Source organism: Limulus polyphemus, unplaced genomic scaffold (assembly GCF_000517525.1).
Source record: "Limulus polyphemus unplaced genomic scaffold, Limulus_polyphemus-2.1.2 Scaffold2581, whole genome shotgun sequence".
Lineage (NCBI taxonomy): Eukaryota > Metazoa > Arthropoda > Merostomata > Xiphosura > Limulidae > Limulus > Limulus polyphemus.
This window is the reverse complement of record NW_013668191.1, coordinates 73,072-84,419: the sequence shown is the minus strand read 5'-3', so window position 1 is coordinate 84,419 and position 11,348 is coordinate 73,072. Positions and strand designations below refer to the sequence as shown.

The following is an 11,348-nucleotide window of genomic DNA, read 5'->3' as shown; positions in this document are numbered from 1 at the left end:
TATATTTTAGCTCATTTGTGGCACAGTGCAGCGGCGGGCCGGATGAACTGACCTCGCGGGCCGTAGTTTGGTGACCTCTGATCTAAATTGTTTCTTCTCACATTTTTACAGGAAAATAATTACTCATGAATTCGGACTCGCTCAGTACTTAAAATAATTCACAAACTCACAACTTAACTAAGAACAAGTTAAAAATAAACGAAACGTATATATATATAGAAACAAGAAAAAAAATCCCTTAATATTAAAATAAATACATTTCAGTGCCTCTTTTAGCTTTTAATTATCCACGTGAATCAGCACTAACTTTGCAAACTTATAATGCTAAAAAATGTTTGGTTCGATTTTACTAAAGGTGAACAGAGCGCAAATAGCGTTTTTATGTTACTTTTTTGAAAGTAAAGCTAGACAATGACTTTAGATTTTTAAAGCTACAAATAGTACTTTGAATGTTATTATAAAAATAATTTTGGCACAGGTTATTTGGCCATATCATTAAATGGTCCAAAAATTCAGTAATCCAAAGGATTGTTAGAATTAAAACAAAAAGCTTCATTTGCACTTGAAGTATTCACCACTGAAAAACTATATGGCTAGAGGAATTAAACTTTAAAGACACATGCTGGCTATCAACTAATCTTTAACATAACGTAGACCTGGTTTTGCTTCTTGGTTAAGTGCTAATCAGTAGCAAATATGTAGCTATAAGTAACAAGTTATACTTATAGTATAATTTGTATGTTTCAAGTTTGCTCTTTGCTGTTGATTTTTTCAGTGAAGTGTTAGTTGTAATTTTAGATGCAAATAAAAAAAAAAGTTTACTTTTTAAGTTTAAAATGTAGAATTGCTTTCTGCAGTTAATTTGTTCAAGTTTTATTATAATGAATATTATTAGCTTTCTTTGAATCAAGATCTTCTGTGGCTTGTCCTTGTATGATTGCTAATAGTAATACAAGCGTAAAACCTTCACCTGCTGTGATAACTCAGTTACTTAGACTAGTATTAGTAGTAAGAGAATAATTGGACCTATAATTACCTATAGATAATTTTAATTCAGAAGTCAAGTCAGTCTCTCATATACGATTAGTGAGGCTATATAGCATATTTTTCATACTATCATTTTTAATTGGACAAACAATTACTGAATAAGGGTGGAAGAAGAAATTTAGATATTATTATTACTTATCATACTTAAGTTACAGATAAAAATTACCTTTCTGCATTATACTTTATAAATATAGGCTTTTACGCGTTTAGACTGATGAACTTTAGTTCAGATATGTTGCTCAACTATAAACTAATAATTACGAATATGCAACTTACATTTAGCTGGTTGTTTATAATGTCAATAGGTTGTTCAAACTATAGTATAATGTATATTTGAAAGAACTTGAGTCTAGGATAGAAATAATTTAACAGCTCTTGGTGTGACAGCATCCATTAAATAGACACACTCTTACCATTAAAATATAATTCACAGTCTTATTCCTATGACAGGTTTAATTGATAAACATTACACTTACAAGTTACGCTGTCACCGTACACCAATGGACATTCAACATTCACCAGTTGCATTCGAGTATATAATTTTATTAAAAAAAAAAACAATTAACTACTGTGGTTCCTATAATTTCTTATCATGAATTATTGACAAATATATTTCTATATTACAAGTGTTACAATATACACAATTTACGATTTTAGAATTACAGATACTGATTAACAAAACAACAATAATAGCCTATCGCGCCATTTTTTGTTTAGTTAGTTTGTGCTAGGTGGCATTATATTAAATATCATTTTTATTGTTTAAATACTTTAATTTCTTATTGAAATAAATAAAATAAAGTGTTTCTACTCAAAAGTTTATTCTGGAAGAACTGGATAATCTCCCTGATTGTTTTCATACTTTAAAAAATGTTGTAAGGACTTATAACGCTAGGAACCGGGTTTCAGTACTCATGGTGGGCAAAGCACAGAGAGCCATTTGGGTAGCTTTGTACTCAATTTCAAACAAACTCAACGAAAGGAAATTTAGGTATGATTACTTCCAGGACCTTAAACCCTTGTATTGATTGTTTGATATAATTAAAAACAATACAAATATGCACAAAGAATGCCAACATACTCCCCCTTTAATATAGACTTGACCCATGCTACGGTCATACTATTTGGAGCATCAAGTTTGGTAAATCATCAATCCATGCTATGTATGCACAATATTGTACAGTAAATAATTTTGCAATTTACAATGCAGCCAAAGGAAAAGTATGCAGTAAGCAATGAATTACAAAGTTTGCTTAAAGCTAAAGTGTGGGAGAAGGTAAGTGTGTTTCAGAATGTTGATTATTTCAATTGATCCTCACAATTTTCACATTTTAATATCTGGGTAATACTCCTTTAATGCACAGAATATCTCATATCCGAACAAATCTAGAATTGTATCCTAAAATATGCATATATATATATTTAAGAATAAAGTGTACCATTGACAGACTCAAACTCAAAATATAAAAACCAAGTATAAACTTTAATGATTTTATATGACATTCTTAGCTTAAAGTGACATTTTGAGTTACTACATGTACACAGCATTATGTGTATGCCTCATATATACAAACTGTGTAATGAATTAGTAACAAATTTATCTTATATTCATTGAAATAACTAGCTTTTCAAAAACCAACCTACTCATATTCTGGTACATTTCATAATAACATTAAAACACAAACTAAATACTGATGTATAGCATACTAAATGTAAACATGGACACTTCAATACCTGGGATGTAACAAAGTTCAACATCAATTGATGGTGTCTTGGTACACCTTTCAGGACTACAATAAAACTCACTAAATGGTATATATTGTACACTGAATATAAACTTATGTACTTGACTAAGTGTAAACTAAAAATGCTGGATGTCATGCTACATTTGATAATATTATAATGTATAATATACATAAAGAAAATAAATACAAAACCCTATAACCTGAGTCCTTTTGAATGGTGGATATTTTTTCATTAGGGGCAAACATGCATACTTTGACTAATGTCATTTGTATATTAACATGTATAATTTACTATATAAATATATATACACATAATATGACTATTGTCACTTGTAAGAAACAACTAACCCTTGGCAAAGTTTCATTGTTGACAAGGTGATGCAGTATTTTCATGGCAGAAGTTGCCAAAAAATTCACAGCATAAGGGTCACAAAGAGTCATAGCAAGGTCACTAAGAAGGAATACGTTAAAATAATGTAAAACATCAATATCCTACTCAGAAGCCACTTAGTTAACCATGGAGAACTTATGTGGCAACCAAAACTTGCTAAGATAATCAATCAACATAAAAAAACTATGACAGAAAATTTATAGTTTAAAGAATGATATGAGTATTATTTAGAATAGATAATAAATAAGATAAAAGCAAAAAAGAATATTTTCTTCCATATAACACTGTTAATTGTAAGAGATAAACAATGAAATAATATTTTTGTTAGTATAAAACACTGCTATTTATTAAAAAAGTGTAAATATTCAACTCAATAACTTTGGGAACATAAACTACCCTACTATGGGGCAGATGGTAATTAATCTGTGAGGAAAACAAAAGTTTATGATGACAGATTTAACTTTATAATGAAGTTTGTATTTCTTTATTGCTTGTTTGATTCAGGACCAGTCTTTCATTTTCTTTTACAAATTGTTATCATAACAGCAAGTGATCTAGTGTCATATTCCACACTGTTGCTCAAGCTAGTGTAATTTCAGACATGTGTGTCTGTGTTAGGCTAGGCTGAGAAGTTTATAAATGTTTACACTTTGAAAAATTATAAGAATAAATAAAAACCATACATAAAAGACATGAATTTCTATTACTCACACTGAAAGGGTGAAAATAAAGAAGTGAAAATGAATTGCTAGCTGGTATACAAATATTCACTGTAGGTCCTACCAGGTAAGTCAAAATTCAGTCTAGTGGTTCAAATATAGAAGAACACACAGGAAATATCACATTGGAGACTTTTAAGTCGTTTAGTTGGTAAATTATAATTGAATCATACTCTAAGACATTGTGTTTAAAAGTATAGGAAAAAAAACTTGATGAATGAAACATTAATCACTAAAACTGGAAGAGTATTCAAAATGTACAAATTATGATAGTATGATCTTGGAAAAATTCAAGAGATATAGTAACAACAGAAAGAAAGTCCTTTATTTGAATAAGATATTTTTGGTCAATTCATCAATATAAGATCATACATTTTATCCTGTATAATGAAGTTTTCTACAAATAACAAACACAACAATACTCATCCATTATGTCAAGAAATAAAAATTTGCTTCCAGTGTCACTACATAATGCAACCAATTGTTAATTATTGTAGAGAACTTTAGTCTTCCACAAAATTATAAAGTTGATGCCTGAGTATGTTTTTAAACCACAAACATTATAAGAAACATTTTTATAAAATACAGATTGTTTGATATTTAAGTGTTTGTAGTGCATACTGGAAAGGTCATGAACATTATTAAACAGTCTTTCATATTAAAATAAAATATCCCAAATTAAAAAATGATATAGGAAACATCCTCACCCTATAACTTGTTCTTGTCCTCTCTTCACAGTATCTAAAAATCCTTGTAGTTCTCTAGATCTTTTAATATCAACATTTCTCTCTCTAATACAAGCATCCAGGCACCAGGTGAATTTATGACAAGGATCTACAGAAGTTATTTCCTGAATCTAATGGAAAAAAAGGCAACCTTGAACTCTAATATATTTACAGTTTACAAACTCACTGTAATTTAAATACAAAAATGGTGCATACCTCTAAATCATGAAGTGACATCAAAAGCTCTGCTCGAAGTGTACAGTAGTGTACATTTTTACTACGAAGAAACAAGGTTCGTAAAAACTGAAGGACCATATCATACAACTGAACATGGTGGCCAATCATATTTAGAAGTTTCTGAATCACCTCGCCCTGTCGTCGTTGTTTAGGTGATGGCTGGAAAAAGGTAGTGTTGGGATCATTGTGGCTAAACAGTAACTCCTCTTTTTCCTTAATGTACTGACTAAGAAGTGGAGACACTTTGTCACCAAACAAAGCTTGATTTTCTCGCCAGATCTGTCGCTTAACCTGATAAATAAAATGAATCCTGTGATGTGCTTTTATGGTTACACACAGTTGGTAAATGATAAATATATGAGTTATATTTCACTGTCTTGACAGAAAAATTTACCAGCTGTTGAATAACTACAGTAAAATGACTGAAATTTCACTATTTTAAGTTAAATCCATTAATCATAACATCCATGTAATCTGATCATCTGTGAAGCTAAATCCTTCTTATTGTCATATAATTATTTATTTTGAGTAACTTGTGTAGTAAATATATTAGTAACTTATTTTATTTAGCATAGTATGGAGATCCAATTTAACAACAAATTCTGTGGAAATAAATTAATGCACTGTCTTCTATATTGCAAGTTTTTAATACATATTTTAAGTGTTATTTTCCATGTAATATTATCAATATTTTTGTTTGTATTTTGTAACATATAAATTACTGGAATACATCAATAGAAGCATTTAGTATATTATGTAAAAACTTTCTTAGATTCTCTTTCCTATTGTGTACCTGTTTAGTCTATTCATATTCCAGAAAGTATTCGATTTTTCACTTCAAATGCTGAACACAAATATCAAAATGTTTAAAACTTTCACTTTATACTTACATGTACATGCAAAGCAAACACAAGGATGAACCTTGCCCTGGGACTAGTGATACAATGACTTTATCTGAGTAGCTAAATCTGACACCAAAATTGAAAACACAAAAAAATAAAGCAATCTGTAAATAAATATTTTAAAAAAATTAGCTGTACAACCCTCAAAGAATAGTACTTCTGAGATTGTTGGTTTTCAAACTTTATGTGTTGTCAGTACAGGTGAATATTAATTCAATAAATAGTCTGAAAAAAACTAAATATTTTCTTTAACTCTTACTATTAAGTGATTCAATATTATCATTAAAATAATTCACAACTTTACATCCTCAGCAGGAAGTTGTTCAGTAAAGCAACCCCTCCAAGTAGAAATAATAAACAAAGGGTTGAATTGATTTAATTAAATGTTTCATCACCTTGTACAACTTACATGCAAATGTCAATAAAGAGTTTTATTACTGGAATGTTACAGGTACACATTTCAATCCATATGGGATAATTTTTTTCCTTAACTTTTTGTTCTGAACCAGGAGTTTTTCACATTTGGTGTCAATAACAACTCTCAACTGCCAGAATAAAAATTAACAAAAGTTACTGTTAAAATTATGAAATATCAATATGTATAACACATCTACATAGTACTTCAAAAGCCAGCTGCAAGAGGCACTAGTAAGACTTGAGAATATTGCTCCAGTGCCTTCACTTGCTCAAGTGCAGAAATTAGGTCCATCCACACAAGTGCTCAAAAACTCACTTAACTGGGAGTGAGAAATACACACTGAAAAACTTACCATGGATCTCCTGAGAAAAAGAACAATACCTAACCCAGCAGATGGAAGCGTGATAACAGGTGGAAAGTGCCACAGAAAGAAATTTCCACACAGTAGTTATAACCTTCCTCACACAAAGAAGAGATCATTGGCCGAAAGTAAAACCCAAACACCCCACAAATTAAAGTTTGCTTCCACAGCAGACCTCGTCGACTATGATATCTAGGGACTCGTGTCAGAACCATTGTCTACTAACACTAATTTCATCATCCCCCATATTAAATCTCAAATTCATATGAACAAAGTAGAATTTGAAAAACAGAAGTATTTCTCAAACAAATGAGTAGAAACAATGGAAATCAAACACAAGAAGTATAAACTTAAAGTTGAAACTGATATAATATTGTGATTAAGCCCAATCAAAATTTTGTAGTCACATGGAGAATGAGTTAAAAGACACTCTATATACACAAGAATGCTAATTGAGAAAGTGAGGATTGTGCTAGAAGAATCAAAGGAGCTAGTTGCACTTATATAGATGGTGCAGTATGATTGTTGGAGGGTAGTCATATAATCAGCACATGTTCTGAAATGGCACAAAAATGAAGGAATACAAGAGACTGGTGCACTATTAGTGAAACTATTTTAGCAATGCTTAGAGGGCAAAACAGGATCGAGAAAGCTTTGGGTGAAAGGAGGTAGTGTTGTTTTGGAACCAGCAGTAACCAAGACAATGACTGGCAGAGCTGTCTGTATTCTGACACTCAACCCTAAAATAAGAAACAGATGGGTTTTATTGTAGGATAGGTAAAATTTTAACTCTACCTATCCACTGGACAGGTCAGTTTTTCCATAGTTATAAGCATATATCACTAAAAAGTAAGCTATCTATGTAAGTTCATTTACAACTGAGTCAATTTGTTTCCAAAAGAAGTACATTCTTCCTTTGTTTCTGAAAAATGCTTATCAGGTGTTGGTTGACAAACTAAAAACTATATTAAACATGGCTATTTTCTGTTTTTGTGTGTCCTTAATAATATTTCTGACAAGTTGCTTGTATGAAACTAAAATTGGGGCCTTATTCAGTAAAGCTAACCTGAATATCACAAGCTTCATACAACTCTTTATCTGCAACAAGCTGCTTCAAGTATTTGTCTTCTACTCTGTCCAAGTTCTTGAGAATACACATAACCACTGGACGAAGTGTTGGAACCTGAAATAATATATTTTGCAAAAAGATGTCTTACATTTCCATACTAAATCCCACATCACGTAAATCATGCACTAAATTAAAGAAACAAAAATATGCTTAAATTATGAAAAAAAAAATCATAATTCCAAATGGTTTTTCTGAAGATTAAAGAAGGTTGATTATGGAGTTCAACAGCTTTGGAAGCACTGAATGAGATAGTTAGTGGGTGCCAGCATTGCAGATAACTTCCAGAACTTGTCTTTAGAGCTAATGGTATCTAATTGGTTAGTATAGTCATAATGCTAACCATCTTGATATCAGTTATCCAAAACATTTTTGCCCACCAACTCTTCAGTACAGAGGACTCACTGCTTCCAAAACTGCCCATAGTTATCCTTCTCACATCATGGAAACAAAGCCTAAATCATCTGTGAAAAATCTTTCTGATGTGTTTATAAAAGTTATATATAGCTATATACAGTAACACACAATCTCTTGGAAAGCCTTTTCTGGAAGGTTTGAAAGGTTAGAATGCAGTTGGATGACAAGTGAAAAGACATAAGTAAAATTCCTTATGATTTACAAGATTTTTATTAAGTTCACACAGGAAATAAATCAATTATACAATATAATAACCAAAAGGTATTCCATCATGATTTTTCCTTTTAAGCCGTTTTTAAATGGCTAAAAAAGTAATTAGTTAAAACACAAAACCAAACACTAGAAATTCCAACACATCTAATCCAGCAGTAGATGCATATAAAAGATTCATCAACAAACCCTCTGGCTTATTATATAAAACATATATGAAGACAATATGATTTTACAAAAAATGCACAAAATAAGTAGCATCTGAAAAATATAACAAACTTGCAGACCTGTATTAGTTTCAGTTTTTAAATTTTTATTGTAAGATATGTTTTCATGAATTCAGACTTAAATCACATAATCTCAATCGCAACTTAAAACCAAATTATGGTAGACATACAAGTAAAACTAGGTTTTTATACATGTATGATACTCCAATCTCTATTGTTTAAATAGAAAAAACACACAATACTTATAGTTAGATTTTTGTTAAAAACTTTTGAAATGTAAATTTCTAGAAACATGTTGATAGATGAGCTAAAATTATCTTAATGGACTGTAGTATATTAAAATTAAGTAGGTTAGAAACTATTGTATTGCCTTGATCACAGGAAAACTCTTTTGCAGCAACTCTTTAAGCTTTTTTTCCTTTTCTCGGCCTTCCTGTTTCCCTAAATTGTCTATTTGTTGTAAAAGTTTCTCTTTTAATTCTTCCAAGACTGAAAGGTGAAACTCCAAGCGCCTCACTCCATGTAAATCTAGTAGAGGAAGCATTGGTCGCAGGGAAGGTAACAAAATTCCATTCTCCACCTGAAATTCTTCTATAGCACGCTGAGGATCTGAACAGTTAGTCAGAGCTTCTCGAAGATACTCCTTTCCAGGAATACCAACCTCTTCTAGTCCAGACATTTCTGTTCTTCAAAATCTTATTCACAATCCATAGTTTTAAGCTGCAACACAGATATACTTTTAATAAAAATGTTACTGCGTTTCTTGCTGTTCATTGATTAGAAAAGGACAGAGTAAATCATTATATGTATAAGTGGAATATTTATTAAATAAAAACATGAATCATGAGTTACTCACCATAGGTGTACATGAAGTAAGTTACCAAATGTGTATGTGCAGGTTTCATTAAATATAAATCACAAAGAACAGGCAAATAATACATACTATTCTGGATGAAAACGTAATCAGCAGTTTACTAGTTATATTGCATCAAAACCTACAGACTAACAAGGTTGCCTTCTTTGTTAACTTAGTAGAATTTCTATGTTTATAAAGCTGTATGTCAACACAGCCTTTATAGTATTTAAACCATCTGACTTAGTCAAGCCTATATATTACCATAATTTGGACATACCCATTTTCATTTTTACTTTTTATGCATAAAATAGTAGATTTTGGTTCATTTTCATTAAAATGTCAACCTACATATATGTATACATCTTGAACTTCTAGGATTTTGGTGTCTGAATTTCTTCAACAAACCTATCATACTTTAATAGTGTTCTGACTATTCAACTCCTTGACCTGACCATACCTAAATAGGGCTTGTTTTTTGTTTTTTTTAGTTCTTGCAACTATACAATTGCTTGTGTGTTATTTCTAACATGGAGGTCTTTCTTACCAACTTTGAATACTAAACTGTATTGACTGTCTGGCCCAGGCATATCGGTTTTGGTAGGCCTTAAGTGTCAAACTTCAAACAATGCATCTACAGTGAGTGGCAAAGTGAATATGCTTAACAAGTAGCAGACACAATTTACTAGATATATATATGACAGGACATACTGCAGCTTTACTGAACAAGGTAAATAATGTTGGATGCAAATAATTCCCTAAAAAATAAATTTAATCTTCTGCAGGATAGACAAAGAATGTAATAGGCCTATCTATAACATACATTCTATTCTGAAGAAAGATTTTCTTCTTTGCCCATCTAATATTGCTATTAATTCTACCTCACTTGCTCCAGTCTTTATACCTCACAATATTCCCCCTAGTGATTTTAATCTTGTGGCCCTCTCCACTTATGTCAGTGTGCCCGCTATACCCATTCGATATATAAGCTCCCCATTATTTATTCTTATTCACATTTTCTCAATGGCAAAATTGACGAAGACAGTTTTAGGTGTTTATTGCAGGTTTCTCTTCAGCACTATTACTATATTTGTGGGAAATCAAGGGCAGAGAATTTAGACTCTATTTTTCCAGCATGTTCCTTTGCTCAGATAGCTATTTCTGAACTTTGGATGGATATCCCACCTCATGCATCCTTCTTACAACTAGTGCATCATGATTGTATTGTTTTGAGTATTTCTCTTGTGGCTTACGATTCTTCACCTTTAATGGGAGAAACTAGTTCATCTGAATACCTGGTCCTTCCACCTTTGTCAGACATTGCTGTTTATGCAAGGAGATTTGCCTTGGCTCTTTCTGGTTGGTGAACAATTGTCCTATATCTAATATTATATACAATACTGGACCTCCACTCATGGACTATTATGAGTAAAACATAAAAGGACTTTGCCCATCCCTGCTAACCCCTGACTTGAACAAATTGGGGTTGGTTTGCTTTTCAAAATAGGGAATGTGGTTCAGCTATGGCACTGTCTCTGGAGCATCATTTCTCAGAACTCCCCAATGCACACACCCCCCCTCTGCTAGTGGAACAAGTGAGTCCTTACCACTCTCATTTTCCAGTTGCTGAAGTGGTGACCAGAGGTCTGTTCCTCCTGAGTGATGTTGGTACTCTTTATTCCACTCAAGGAGAAGAGGGTGAGGCTGGATACCTTCCCATCCTTAACCCTGAACAGTTTTTCCAAGATGTACGGTGGCCAGCCAGTCCAGCTTATGCAGGAGCCTCCTCATAATTCCAGTTCAAAGATGACACTTTGCTATCTGGTTGTGTGAGCGTGGCCCTTCTTTTTAATCATTCTCTTACTTTCCATAATCATGGAAGAGGGTTGTCGACTCTTCATAATTCTGCATGCAGAGCATCACATCCATGTGACATTGGTTGAACTTCATTTGTTCCACATCCTCCTCAT

The 11,348-nt window shown here is 31.9% G+C and overlaps 1 protein-coding gene across 1 annotated transcript in view; it reads right to left on the bottom strand.

Moving 5' to 3' along the window:
- Positions 1 to 9,239, bottom strand: part of LOC106467354 (negative elongation factor B-like) — a 26,370-nt gene extending 17,131 nt beyond the window's left edge. Inside the window, 5 exon segments of the mRNA XM_013927701.2 lie at positions 3,114 to 3,243; positions 4,610 to 4,758; positions 4,844 to 5,155; positions 7,612 to 7,728; positions 8,896 to 9,239. Of these exon segments, the coding sequence (XP_013783155.1) occupies positions 3,114 to 3,243; positions 4,610 to 4,758; positions 4,844 to 5,155; positions 7,612 to 7,728; positions 8,896 to 9,204 (1,017 nt within the window). The 5' untranslated portion in view covers positions 9,205 to 9,239.
- Between the last annotated feature and the right edge of the window lie 2,109 nt (positions 9,240 to 11,348).